The sequence below is a fragment of the Channa argus genome, chromosome 11 (assembly GCF_033026475.1).
Source record: "Channa argus isolate prfri chromosome 11, Channa argus male v1.0, whole genome shotgun sequence".
Lineage (NCBI taxonomy): Eukaryota > Metazoa > Chordata > Actinopteri > Anabantiformes > Channidae > Channa > Channa argus.
Genome location: NC_090207.1, coordinates 16,751,542 through 16,766,674, shown reverse-complemented (window position 1 = coordinate 16,766,674; position 15,133 = coordinate 16,751,542). Strand labels below are relative to the sequence as shown.

Genomic DNA, 15,133 nt, shown 5'->3' with positions numbered 1-15,133 from the left:
CTTGAGTGACTGGCTGAAAAAACGCACAGGCTACAACAAAGATTGGTCGGGCATGAATGCGGCCTGTGTGTTTTGTCTTCATAACTTATTAATCCATCAAACCGTGAATTGGGGAGTGTTTTAGCCCTATATTTTAACAAGATTTAAAAAAAAAGATTTTCTCTCCCCAAACTGAACTTTGGAGCTGTTTAAAAACATCTCAGGCAAATAAAGTGGGGGTTACTAGTGGTCAAAACTTTTTTCTCCCCATTTTCTTTTTTATTTAAATAATTTTACATTATATATATATTGCAACGAAAATTGGTCTGTAATAAATTCTGTCTCAGCACTGATGTAATTGCAACAAAATGCTGCTGAGTAAAAATTGAGCTTGCTGAGTGCGGTGGCACAGTCACACACACACCATCTGGAGTGTATTAGAAAGAGAAGCCGTAAATATTGCTGAAAAGCCCAGGCGTTATCAGGTATGTAAGCCCAGCACCACCACCCCCCATATGTTGACATAATCAAACTGTTGGGTTGTCTATTAAAATGTATCTGAATTTAATAAATGAACACAGTAATTACATTCAATTTGTTGTGCAGATCTCCCAGTGACTCCCAGTGTTGCTCTGTTTACATTTTTGGAGGGATGGATTATTACGGGATGAAATACTGCAGGACTCATGGGATGTTATTACTGTATTGAGGTTGTTGTTATGTTTGGACCAGAAGCAACAGGTTTGCAGGCTTCCCATTCAACTCAAATTTTCCCGGGTTTTCATCAACTCAACAAGTAATTCTTACACCAGTTATGTATAAACTGGTTCATATTAAGTCGCGTTTGTCTTTTGTAACAGCATCACTTTGTCGCCGAGAAACATACACACATCCTCTCAAAACTTGACAGAATTAGGAGTTCCTCTTCAGTTGCAAACGCTATGTTACATCCGATTCACGCTTTTCCCCTTTAAAACCAAGCATTTCCTCTCCGACAATCTGGGTCTTTTTTTCCTGGAAGGTAGCGCGATATATTCCACAAAGCATTTATTCATGTGCGCGTACGCGCAAACACCTGCATACATGCAAACAAGGCTCCGTATACTCTACATACATAGTACGCCAGTGAGGAAACTTGCACTTTGGAGTTTATTGCCACGTGCTGATTAATTTCTTGGTGATGACAAGCGCGCACGCACACAGACACGCACATACACACACGTACACACACAAATATAGACACACTCCTTCACTTTTACGTATATATCCCTCCTCCCCTTTCTCTCACATTTTTCTCTCTCTCTTTCTCACTCACTCCCCCTGGCTTTATCCGTTTCAGTCCGAAGAGCACACAAGAACACAGTGTAAAACAGAGACGCACACACACACACGCACGCGCGCGCTTGAGGAAAGAGAGAGGAACAGGAGGAGGAGGAGAACTGAGGGAGAGCGTCAAAATGAGCCTTACTTTTTTTCTTTTCCTGCCGTGAATCTTCATCCATCCGTCGTTGACAGAGCTTTACTTGATCCAACTGCCTCTTCCGCAGTGCTAAAGAGTGTGTAGAAGTGCGCTTTAATTAATATATTTCTGGGCTGTGTCCCGAACCCAGAAGCTTTGGTGAGAGGAGAGAAGTGCAGATTGAGACATATTGAGCCCGCGTTAAAAGGATCATTTCATCATGTGGGAGGTTGGGACACACAAAGTTTGGACCCGTGACTGGCATTCCGGAGAGACATGCATATTTTAAAACAACAAAGCAAGACAGAGATCGGGGGGCCCCGGGGTGGGAGGGGAGAAAACTTGGAAAGAAGTTACTATCAGATGAACAGCTGTCATTGTTGGGCAAGACTTGAGCGCACATTAGGATAAAGTCATCTGAGAAAAGGACCTTGCCCAAATAATGTGGTGTCTCCATCACAGTTTCAAACATTTTAAAGTTTTAATGTATTCACTCAATTATTAGGTGAAGTTTCTGAACTATTATAAATGTAAATCGTTTTTATGTTTATACAAAAACCTCATCTTTAATTTTCCAAAGTTCAGGGATTTTTGGTTTTTGCTCTGACAGACTTATTAAATCAATGTGTTTATTGTATCCTACAGATTATACTGCGGTCGTCCCAAACAGCTAGAATACAGAACTACTGCACACGTTTTACTGCACACAAGTTAACAAATTTCTATAATTCTGACAATAGACTGAATAATACTTCCCAAGCTACTTTTGGAAAATATTGACGTACTAACGATTTAGAAATAAAATGACCACATTTTAGCTCCTCATTACGAAGTCTACACGCAGTCGATTTTTTAATCCTCAAAAATCTAAATAATACCAGTTACGTTTACCATTTAAAAAGTATCCCACTTCTATTTTGTCAAGCCACACACAATTGTACCTCTCCCAAGTCTCCCGAGTAAAGCTAGTGTGCTTAGCTCTGTCACTTCTGTACACTTTTTACAACATGACTTCCCCCCTTTTTCTCTGCTTTACTGGATGGGTTTCTCTCTAGTGCACTTGTGCAAAAAAAAAAAAACTAAAAAAAATAAACAAACAAACAAACGAATAAAAAAACTGTGGAGAAGGCATAAATAAAAATGTGTTGGCTTTGACGACAGATCTGTCCCTTGGAAATGAAGGGCCAGGGGAAGAAGACAAAGGGGGGAAAATGCATGCAGTGGTGTAGAGCTGGATATCTCTGTTAGTTGTCAGCGTTTAGTCCATGGCTGTGGAATGCTAATGAGTGAGGTCTCTCTCCCTTTCTCTCGTTCTTTTTCTCTATCCCCCTCCTCCTGTCCACCCCCACCCATCTCTTTCCCCTCTCTCCTCCTCCTCCTCTCGGGTAGAAAAAGCGGATCGATAGCTGACCCGATGGTTTGGCCAATGCTTTATTTATCTGGCCAGGCAATGATATTATCAGCCTTGAACGTTATATACAGCAAACGTCTTCCTAAATCAACACAAAGGGATCCGCTTACACAGCGATCCGGGCTTTCTCACAACCACCTCTCTCTCTCTTTCTCTCTCTCTCTCTGTCTCTCTCCCTATCTTGGCCAGTGGCGCGCGCACACGCCAGTACGTACGGTGGTACATACACGCGTTTAAGCACGAATATCCAAAGAACGCGCCCGCACACATACATACAAAAAGACCTCACACGTATATAAAATTCCCACCGTTGCCTACACACAGTTATGACAATCGTAACACAACTTGCGCGTGTACACTCACGCGCGCGCGCACACACACACCAGCGCAGGGAGGTGTCCCTGGGAGGCGTCCCCTTATGTTACATTCACAACTAGGGATATTTTATTCCCCGCAGGGATGGATTTGATCCATGGCTTAAAGGTTGCCCATGAGGACCGCGGTCAGATCTCAGGACAGCACACTGTACTCATCAGATATGTCTCTCTCAGTTGACCGTGTACAGTCAATACAACAAGAGACAGACTGTTTGCTGAGATATAGCGCCGACACCTCACGGGACTCGGTTTAATTTTGAACATTTGTCCTCACTGTGCGGCTCTCAGTCATTTTGTAAACTCGTGTGGATGAGGTGAGTGCAGACACAGCGAAGCACTTGTTGTCTCGTGTTGTCATCGTTTTTGCGCACAAGACAATATGAGAAATAAGCCGTGTCATACTTCAGAGGGCCCCCCATTCATACATGGAGCCGCTATTTGGAAATTGTTATTGTCTCAAACAACAGTATTTGTCAAATGTGCCCGGGAAAACCGGGCCACTATAAGTGAAATGAAGTGACGTGTAACGCCAATAGGACATTTCCACCGCTGCATAAAACCATTGGCTTGCATTGAGGGTTTTGGCGAAATAGGTTCGCTGACAACTTAGGATAATAAATGTTTCGCTTTCAGACAGATATCTCAAACGTGAAATCGCACCCAGCTGCTTGTGTAAAGCAAACAAATAGCCCCCCGTGTTAGGAGTCCTCCACTTGTGGTTTGATGAATGAAACCAGACAAAGGTAAATGGTTATTTAACTCATTTCGTAGTAACACTTTGGTAACCGGAGTTTCCGAAATTACAGACACAAATGGGGCCTCTAGTGTGCCACATATCCATCTCCTTCACCCACCACAGCTAGAGTCCTATCTGACAGTGCATTTTCTCCTCTCATACTGCACTTTGTTGCCTTTTCATTTAATTCAATTTAATAACGGTCTCTTCATATCAGGAGAATTTTGACCATAAGCGTCTTGTTGAATGTCATAATAAAATGTAGCTAATATTAGAAGCTTATTATTTCAATATTTGAAGTGTTGCGCAATATACTAATTTGAGCTTCTGTCAAAGCAAAGAGAGCCAAAAATGGTCCTCAGCCTAAATAGAAAATATCACTTTTTCTCGAGTCCTTGTGTGTTTCGCTTTTGTTGCCTATACAGAATCGTTAATTAGGAACACATGCCACAAATTCATCTGTTTTTGAACTATTGCTTTATATAGCCTGTAGTGTAACAATTGTATAACAGAATGCTCACAGCAAGAGGATAAAAGATAGTTAGTCTAGAGGGATTTAGAATGCATTATGTGCAGACAACCAGCTGAAAGCTGCGTTTAATAACCCAGCAAACAATTTAGTCCAGAGCTACATAAAACAAAAACGACCTGGACTGGTGTGATTGCCAGGGTGAGGACATATTCATTCTCTTTGGGAAAAAAATAACATTTATTCTTACATGCAGCCCTCCTCACCATCCAAGAAACGATCCTCTGGATTATTCCAAAAAACACCAGTTAAGACAAACACGCTAAATAATTCCAGTGTTTCAGTAATTATCTGTTTCTAAAGCTGCGTCTCAGAGACTGTTGATTATGTGTGTCTACGGTTAATTTTTTGGACTCAATTGAGAATTTGCTGCCTCTAGTGTAAAGCAGAATGGCCTCGTCAGCTCATTCTGACCTAAACCTCGGAGAGAATCGTCTTCACAGGGAGGACACAACGATCCCAACCTGGAGAAATATCACATTTGTATTTGTACAGTAGCCTAAGCAACATCACAACTGACCCAGTGCTACAGATGGGTCGACAGGGAGCTAATAGCCGCAATATGCCTGAACACACATTTATCATGAGAATAAGAACTGTACTATTGTGATAGAGGATCTAAGGACAACATGACGCGCAACCTACAGCATCATTCCAGCATGAGGCCGAGCTAAATAATACCTTATTATTGTTCACTTTGAACGAGACAGGCAGTGAGAAATAAATAAAGCACCGGTAGAAATACCCCTCCCCCAGTCCTATAAAACAGATGACAAATATGGCGATATGAAATTCAGGCATTGCAACGTGCTACATGCAGCTCTGCTCCTGTCCTCCTGCTCCTCATCACTGCCAGTCAGCAGATGAAGATGTGGGCAATATGGCACACAAGCAACACGTCTGATAAAGAGGGGAGGACTAACAGGCAAATTTAATAATTGTCACAGCGAAACCCCATTTTCTTCTTCATAACGCCTTCCAATTTATCACATTTTATCACTCTGGGTGTTAGTGCAACGCAGTATTGACAGTAAGGGTAGATCCAGGTCCAGAACTGGGCTTTCTGTGTCATTTGTGCAGTATATGGATACAGGAAAGATGAAACGAACACATAGAAACCAATGCAAGGACAGAAACTCTATGCAACCCATCCAACACTTATAGATAGACTCATATATAGACAGATTATGCTCTGAATGTATCAGGCAAACCAAGGCCACATCTCTTTCTCTTCCTATCTCCCTGTCTTCTCTCTCTCTCTCTCTCTCTCTTTTTTACACACACACACGCACATACACACACAGACACACAAAACATTTTCTTTCCCTCAACACTGCCTCCATAGTCTCTCCCTGTCTCTCTCTCTCTCTCTCTCTATTCCCACACAATGCATCACACACGGTGTTCCTATCGACTGGCTTACATGCTGTAAAATACATTTTCCAGATTGATCACGCATATCACAGCAGCTTTGCAGCGGGGCCTAACCCTTTTGCCAAATGACACCCACATCAATATTGAGCCATGTCCTATGAAGGCAGGAGTTTTTAAGAATGGGGGAGAGGGGGATATTGTTTGGTTTGTGGAGAATCACCTTGATTAAGCCACAGGAGGTAAGATAGAGGTGGCCCTGTTTGGTGCGCAGGCTTTCCTCGCTGTCTGGGAAAAATATTAAACATTAATGCGCTAACAGGCTGGCAGTGAGCTCACTGCTGTACTTCCACACGTACAGCCTCTCCTCCTTGGTGTCTGCCTTGCCAGTTATGTCAATAGGTCTGTTGATACGTATGGTATGTAACTATTGTATAAATACGGCATTTAATCCTGTTCGCCACCTCGTTTTTAGTGATAGGTGGAATACAGGTAAACACTGTATTCAAACTTATAATTTTCAGTGTAGCGCAATGCAAGATACTGACTCAGTAACAGTAGGCTACACTTATAGAGGTGCTCTCCTTATAGAAAACCAAGAGCGCACAGAGATGGATTAAAATAAGCCTGGGCATCTTGACATTTACTTTCAGGAAAATGCTTGAGAATGAGACATTGTTGCCTATTTCTTTTTTTAATAGTACAGTCACCATCACACAACTTCATCAACCGAACCTTCTGCAAAAAGCTGCATCATGGAGTAAGCAAATTGAAGGCAACAACCAATAAAATTCAAGAAACAATGAAAGTTTTCAAGACGAAACAAACAAAATGTATTTGAAATGATATATTAAAAGTGCTTTTGATTTTCATGTCTCTCCTCTTTGACTGATGATCGACTCCACACGCATTCGTGGCCCGGGGAAAGGCGCCCCAGACGTCCTCTCAGTAAAAATGTCCTGGAGGTCAGTTTGCTGCTGTTGCAGGTCCATCGTATTAATTGGGAAAAAAGTTCAACCATCAGTGGTGATATTGTCATAGCGATTAGACTGTTTCTTATTTGTCTAAATTTCTTTATTTTTCTGTTTTTAAATTCTCACTTCAATTTTAATTCTTGGAGAACATAGCTTCGACAACATATATCGCACTCATTATAAGAAGCAAAAGGTTATATCAAAAAATTATTAGTATAGAATCACAGAAACCCTGGTTTAGAACCAGAAAAAATACAAAACAGAGAGGTACATAGACACAGGACAATTCTTATAATTGCTTGGAAACATTATTTTCCCGCTAAGTCTTGATTCTTTTTTTCTTACTGCGCATATGATGTTTTTTATTTTATTTGTATTTTTTACAAAAAAAAAAAAACGAAAATAAAGACTAGTATTTTACAAAATGAAGAGTATTGTTCTTGAAGATGAGGGTGGATTTACATAGGTGTAAAGTCCAGTTCCAATATTTTTCTGTACATAATGTATTCCATCACAGTCCCAGAAGACAGAAAAAAAGTAATGTCTTCCAAGTTTCTCAGAAAAGGTCCTATATATAGTCTTCTTGAAGGAGGATGGGGTGAGGGGTGCTGAATTTTGGTCCTTTTTTTCCTCTCTTTTTCCCACTTTCTTATTAGGATCATTGGATGGACATGTAAGGCCAGTTGAAGCTGCTCCCGGATAATAGCATATCCCTGATGAGGGTTTCAATAGGAGTTTTACCTACCAAGCGGACGAAGAACAGCTGCTCGATTACCGACGAGGAGACGGTGCGCAGGGAGGGCAGCCGCAGCAGGAGCTTCCCAAAGCGGCTGGGCTGGTTCGGGTACTGGCTCCTCACGTACTCCTCCAGGGCGCACTGGGACTTCTCCTGTAGGCTCTCGATGTGAGCAGCGTCCGACAGGCCGCAAGCGTCTGAGAAACACACACAAGAAAAACATTGTGGTTAGAGTCGTCACGTCTCTAAAACCCCAAGGCACAACGAGCTGGGGAAAAGTACCAGAATCTTGTATTATATTTCGTGAAACTTCGACATGTCAAGGAACACGTGAAACAATACCTGCATACCTAAAATCTATTATTAAATTTCATTTGTCAAATATACGAGCCTCTCAGGTCACCAAACGTGCAGAGACGCATAATCATCTGATGAGAAAGAGCGATAGACAATAAAAACTTATTTCCTTTCCATTATAAACATTTTTAGGGTGTAGCTCTCAAATTACACAGCTTATTATTTTATGTTTAACAGTATGAACACAACCCCACATGGTAGATTTTGGTAAGTGCACACACTGCCATGCCGAATTTATGTCTTGCAAAAGCACTCCGGTTATCATTCAACATCAGTCTTTACGTGTTATTGACAAAGTGTAATGAACAAACACTGCCCAAACATGCTACATCACACTGAGCGAGTGGGACTGTCATACAGAATAAACAAGGGGCTTGCTGCTGGTGTAGAGGGTGCGCCAGCTCAAAAGAGGATATCTCAGTTGGCCCCTACAACAATCAACAAGAATATGGAGCTGAATGTCACGAAAACATCGCTGTGAGCATGGAGAGGAAGAACTGATGGGGCAATGGAGCAAAGGCGAAGGGTAGGTTATAGGCCTAAAGGCCGCTGCTCTTGATGTCTGCACTCTGGGGACTCAAGTATAAGGAAACATAAACGGCACTGATGAATTTGAAATTGCACTGGATGTAATGTGACCTAATTACTCTGCAGTAAGCTGTTAAGTCATTCCGCCGCTCTTCTCTCCATAGACCACTCTTGGCCCGTTTTTAGATGGAGCCTATAGGACAGGCCGCTGGAAGCAATCAAATTTATTAGAGGAGGTGAAGTCAATAGTCACACAGAAGCGACATAAAATGTCAGAAAATGAGCCTGTAACAACGCAGGCGAGACGCAGGTTTTGGTGCTCACTGGTGGGTTATGCAGCCGTGTGCAGCCACGCTTCAATATAGACAAAAGCATATAATTCTTGTTAGTGTGTTAAGATGCTGTAGACTGTTACAAATAGAACAGTTTTTCACACAACCTAAGCATGCGTGTTGTACTGCTTATAAACTGCTGTAAACTCAAGCAGCATAACCGCTGGCGTATATGGTCCCACATGGAGTCTAGGCTCTCCTTAAACGACTCTGTATTGAGCTGTGCCTTTGTAGAAACTAGACAAGAAAGACATCTTTAGTTTTCAAGTATTAATGCATTAAACACAGGAGAGAGGCTTTTAAGCCTATTCGTGATTTCTCAGTGCTATAACTCACTATAGCCAGACACAATAACCTTATGAACCCGGGGGCAACGATGTGATCTCGGGGTGATTTACTGTGACCTTAGTCAGGCTGGTCATTGCACCGTGTATGCAAATCCCTTTGAATTGACGTTGAGTGTCTCTTTTAAAATCTACAGCAATCAATAACGTTGAAATTAATTAAATTGGGAAATCGTTGTAAAATATAATACTTGACTCAAATGTTGCAATTCAGTCATGTAGGGAGTTGGATGTATGTGTCGAGAGAGAGCTGGTTGAAGACACCCCACAGTCCTCCACAGGCCTGCCTGTAACCCTGCACACCACTACCTCAAAGGACTGGGACAAGGCAGCAGATAGCTTCCAGATTCGCAAACGACCATTTCTGTGGTAGGTTAGCAGAGGCACACACTGCAAAGTGCACATGTGGGCAAGGAGTTAGTGTGAGACAATGATCCTGCACTGCTGTGAAATAGTTTAGCCTGGCCACCATTATTTATGCACTAAATGCTGACAAATCTTGTCTTATTAAAGACAACCAATCGACGTAGGTCTTGGCAAAGTGCCACATGACTTGTTATAGCCAACACCAGTTGTACCCTATCAACCCTTCTAAATGATCTGTTGGAAACCATGGGGACACTGATGTGTGTATGAATTTTCTCTGGGTTATCTGGGGGACATTTTTGAAAATACGGTGAAATATATCAGTGCACAAAGTAACATTGCAGGGTGCCAGGCTCAAAGTAAATAATGCAAATCTAACAGGCTGTCACACTAAGTATGGCAACTCAGCACTGGTGTGCGTATTACTTTGTGTTTCTACTGGTTAAAAGACTACTTAAAAGATCTGGCGTGTCAACCGTGAGACTTAGTTATTATGACTCCAACAATTAAAAAAAACAACAACAATATAAAGTAATTTATTTGTAAGTAAAGCTATGTGGTAAGGTAGTATTCCAAACAAAAGGAAATGTAAAGAAAAACCTAAAACTTGCAATACAGTCCCTATTTCTGCTGAGCAGTCAAACTTTGTGAGTTTTGGTAATTGAGATCCTGATCATATACATCTTATTAGTACCGTCATTCCGCTATGGAATAATGAATGTATAAAAAAATATAATATAATGTGATAAAAAAATCGGTATTTATTTATGAATCCTAGTAACAATGACTAAATAAATAATAAAAAATAATTTTCAAAAAATGCAAGACAACAAGACTGGTGTAACCAACACTGTTAGTTTAAGCTGGAGCATGACGCTTTCTAGGGATATTGAAATTAGTACATATTTCAATTTAAAGCCAAAATAGGATAACCACCGTAAAACTGAATATTTTATAACAAACATGTGAAATTATGGATTATGCACAACCATGTTGCAGAATTTTGTCATGGAACAAATATGAGTCAACGAGGTCAAAACTTCGACGTAAGTTTAAAAGAAGTTTGGGGCCTGTGCGTTAGTTTAGACTTTTCTTTTCCAAGCCACTATCGCCGGATTCCCTTGATATAACAGGCCTAATGGCACTAAGCGTATACAAGCAACTCCAAAATAGTATCTAAATTACGCACCGAGAGTAAAGTAGGACCTTTAGGACCTTGCCCCAGTCAGCCATCAATTAAGTTATCAACAATGTAGGTTACTTTTGAAAATTGCAGCTGATGACTTTTTGAGGCGTGTGCGACAAGAGGAACTACTCTCAATAACTAAGAAAATTAATAGGTCAGCTAAGATTAATCTACAGTCTGCTCTGTGTCCTACAGAAGCGGTGCACTGACATATGAGTCAACTTCCATAAGCTTTTTTTGATCTCAGTCTGCTAAGGATTATTTCCTGCACCCCAAGACATGTGTTTATGAACGCAAAACAAGGATAAAAGCATGCTCCAACACTCGTAAATGCATCGGCTGTCATATATCACCCAGTCATAAACTATTTCATCTTTACGCTCAATTATCTGACACCTGTTCCAAAATTTATGGACGCGAGTCTACACCCTAGGTCACTGCTAAGACGTGTTCCAAAAAACTTCGGACTCCTAAATTAAAAGAAATGAAAACTGCATATATGAGCCTGTCAATTACATGCTATTTAAAAAGAACTGAACTGAGTGTTACGCTGAAAATCTCGATGCGCTCAATCTGGATTTGTTTACACATCATCTGCTGCGGCTACAACTGACATGGGAATGCATGTAAGTGAATATGTAGCAGGCGGTTGACAAAATGGCTATTCCATCGGCAACACTAACATCTCGTAAACTCAGATTTGTGACCAGCCTATACATGACAGCCATATTGTTGATGGCACAGTGCTTCGCCCTGCGAGCCTCCATCCCAGCAATGTTACTGCAACTAGGCCCCATTTGATGATAGACAAGTTACTGTGTGACATGATGGACACCCACCTGATGTAAAAAGCACGATGGCCTTGAGGCAGCTGTACTCTGCCGAGTCTACATGCAGGGTCTTAAGCTTCTCCACTTGCTCCTGGAAGATCCGGATGTGATCCATGAAAGCAACGACGCGGTCAGCGGACATCGGGGAGGCGTGGAGGCCCGCCGCGGCGAGCAGAGGGGCCACATGCAGAGGCATGGAGCACTGGGCCGCATTAAGCACAAACAACTCGCTCCACGTCAGCCTGAGAAGGGACACCTGGTCGGTGATCTGCAGGTCGGGAAAGAAAGGGATGTTTCTCGCCCACTCCACGGCGCTGAAGAGCAAACGAGCAGCCAGCTCGCAGATGTTCTCGATGCCCATGATATTGTTGGGCTGCATGCACTGGCTCCCATACCGGGACGTCGGGTAAGGCTCAGCCCGCAGCAATAACGAGATGTATCCGGACAGATAGCAATGGCCATTCAGAGGGTCCCCGTTCGTCAGCGCGTACTGGCCTGGGTTGGGCTGGGTTGGAGGCATTCGTCCTCGCTGAACCGCTGACAAAAAGAAAGAGAAAAAGAGGAAATGTGCATCCAGGACTGATAAACATTGTTCATGAGAAGTACAACCGTCAAGCACTCTACAGCTGGTGTGTTTCTTCTCAGTAAAACGGCATGCACTGACATCAAAACTCAGCACGCTTTCCAAAACATATTGACTAGTGTTTGCTGCTTGCAAAACTATAATATTCTGAAGGAAATTATTCTATCGACAACATAAGCATCTCATCAAAATAGATGTGCTGTGTCCCTCACACACAACATTTTGTTTTTGCATTTAGGGATGCAGGCTACATGGGCTGTATGCAAAATGAAAATAATATCACCTTTTTAGAACAAGCACACACGTATTTTCTCTCATACAAAAGAAAATGTAACAAATTTACCGTTTTGACAATTTCAAGGTGTAGCTGCATATTGCACATAGTCTATTGGGTATATTATTTTACAATTGTAGTTATGTAGGTTTTTGTTAATATTATTAATTATTAACTGCGGCCAAACATATTACAAATATGACTGATAATTACTGTTAAATGCAATCACATTTATATATTTTACCTACATCAAAGGGTCAGCTAGTAATAAAAGCAATTCAGCCATTGTTTAATATTAAAATAAAATATTTATGTAGCTCAGAGTGTAATACGCATGGACTTGTAACGTGTGCTGCAAATAGTAGATTTAAAATGAGGGATGCCTGCATAATTCAGAATAAATCCACTGACATAGTAAGGAAAGTTATACGGCCTGTAATGCACCAGGCAATACAATGAGCCATGAACAACTTCAGCGGCATTATTCAGTGTGTCTGAGCTGTCTAGTCAGCATAAGGAACTGGAGAAAGACGTGGCTATGTAGTGTGTTCATTTTACATTCACACACACATCTTACAAGCCTTACTGTTGCTACATTTATAAAGTCCTCAGCTGCATATAGGCTACTTATGGAAGAGTCTATTAGCCCTGATAACTGCACACACACACAAACACACACACACACACACACACACTCGCTCTTTCTCTCACTCACACACACACACACACACACACACTCACACACTCTCACTAAACATACACACACGCAAACACACACATGAGCCCTCTTCTGTTCCAAAACCTATACGTCAAACGGGCCTGTAGAAACGAATGCCTTTGCGTGAGAAAGGCACTGTTTAGACCGCGAGATTAAAACAAAATAAAATGGTCAGCCAGTCGAGCCGCTTTGTTCAGGCGACTTGCATTCACAATCATTTAGCTGCTGTGGTTGCACTGGCCTTTTTACCCCCTCTCTCATAGGCAGAAAGACTAATCATTCATGCAAACATCCCTCAAAAACATGGACGGTGACTGCAGTATGCCCAGCCATATAGCCTGTGACCTTAATGCAACATGGCAGCTCTCATCGTCTGGTACTAGGATGCGTAATCATGAGTGGGCTTTAAAAATATATATTCACCTTCCCGCCGCATTCCCACTTTTAAACACTTCTTCAACCGGCAGTATTGGCACTGATTTCGGTGGTGCTGGTCAATGGGACAGTTCCTATTGGCACGACATGAGTATGTTAAGTTCCTCCGTACACTCCTCTTGAAGAAACTTTTGCATCCCTCGCAGGTGAACTGGCCGTAGTGTTTGCCGCTGGATTTGTCTCCGCAAACCACACATTCAATATGCTGCTGACTCTGTCCAGAATTTTGACTCCCCTTGTCCCCGGCGGTCCCCGGTGTGGACGGGGGTCCCGGCTGGCTGGGGGTCTGCGGAGTGTGAGGCGCCGCAGACGCCGCCTGCTGCTGCTCCCTCGCCGGCTGCGCTGCTGGGTTGGGGCCGCTCGGAGGTCCTCCGGCCACGTCTTCCTGCGGATCTCGCCAGACGCTAACTACCATTGCCATATCTCGGCCCCGGAAAGTGCTATAAAGCGAAATGATCGCCGGTGTTTATGAAGCCTGGAGGAGGGAAAAAATGAGATCTCAAAAAGACGGGGCAGTGCAAAGTCAAATCGGAGCACGCAATCTCATATGGGGTAAGAAGGGGAGTACAGCGCGATCAATACATTCAAAATACAGGAGGGCGATTGAATAGGCACCCGATCAGGATATGCAAGTATCGGGAGGCCAGTTCCAAGGTAAATTGCAGTCAGCCATTCAGGAATCCCTAATCTTGTAGGAAAACCCGAGTCCAGACGTAATAAATTGCAGTTTGATATAAAATAGCCACAAAGGAAAGGCAGGAGCGATTCACATGGACGCAGGGACGAGTAAAAAAAACCTTTTGCTGGAAAGACACGCGATCCAAAGTGCTGCGGAGATAAATTCCTTTCTCTTTTCTTCCCCTTGCTCCTTTACGCTCCCGTCTTCGCCGTATAGGAGGGGAGGGAAAACTGAAGAGCTGGATTTTTACATCTATATTCTTAAATAAACCTCATCATCTCGCCCAGCAGCGAAAGAAAACCGCGTCGCCGAATGAAGAGCCCATGTATAGTTTCACCTCTCTCCAGCAGGAGGAATGGAGATACGAAGAGAAAAGATAAAAAAAGAAGAGGAAAAACACCAACAACTAATAGAATATGCAAGAAGAAGGAGAGACCCAAAAATGAATGCGCTTAAACGGGAGGACCAGCAGAGCAATGTTTCCGAAACGGGGGATCTGCGCGAATGTCTGTATATAGTGAACTTTGACACTACTATTGAAACTGACACGTTTCTATGGAGATCGCTGCGCCTTATATGGTGCTCATGTCAAGGAGCCAAGAGAGGGGCTGCTGGAGACTGATAATCAAAGGCGACTGACTGGCCAGAGCCCTGCATAGAGGAGGAGGAGAGGAGGAGAGGGGGGATAGGGAGAGAGAGAAAATGGGAGGCTAAGGTTATAGCCAAGCCCTCTCTTTCTCTCCATTGGTTAAAGTCCCCCTCCGTTCATTCACTGCAAAAAATATCCATCCTAATAAGTCACTGGGTCTCGTGTTCAAATCTGAAAATGTTATATATTTTTTAACTGACTAAAAAGCAGAAAGAGCAGAAAAATGTAAGTGTGATTTGCAAATTTCACTTGTTTGCAATTGCGGTCCGTATCTATCGTA

General features: G+C 42.5%; 1 protein-coding gene across 1 annotated transcript; it reads right to left on the bottom strand.

Annotated features, from left to right (window-relative positions):
* Positions 1-6,537: 6,537 nt before the first annotated feature.
* nr2f1a (nuclear receptor subfamily 2, group F, member 1a) lies at positions 6,538-14,862 on the bottom strand. The gene is made up of 3 exons (XM_067519834.1): positions 13,514-14,862; positions 11,525-12,052; positions 6,538-7,769 (listed from the first exon to the last, which is right to left on the bottom strand). The coding sequence occupies exons 1-3, from the start codon at positions 13,944-13,946 to the stop codon at positions 7,495-7,497; spliced, it is 1,236 nt and encodes a 411-aa protein (XP_067375935.1). The 5' UTR covers positions 13,947-14,862; the 3' UTR covers positions 6,538-7,494.
* Between the last annotated feature and the right edge of the window lie 271 nt (positions 14,863-15,133).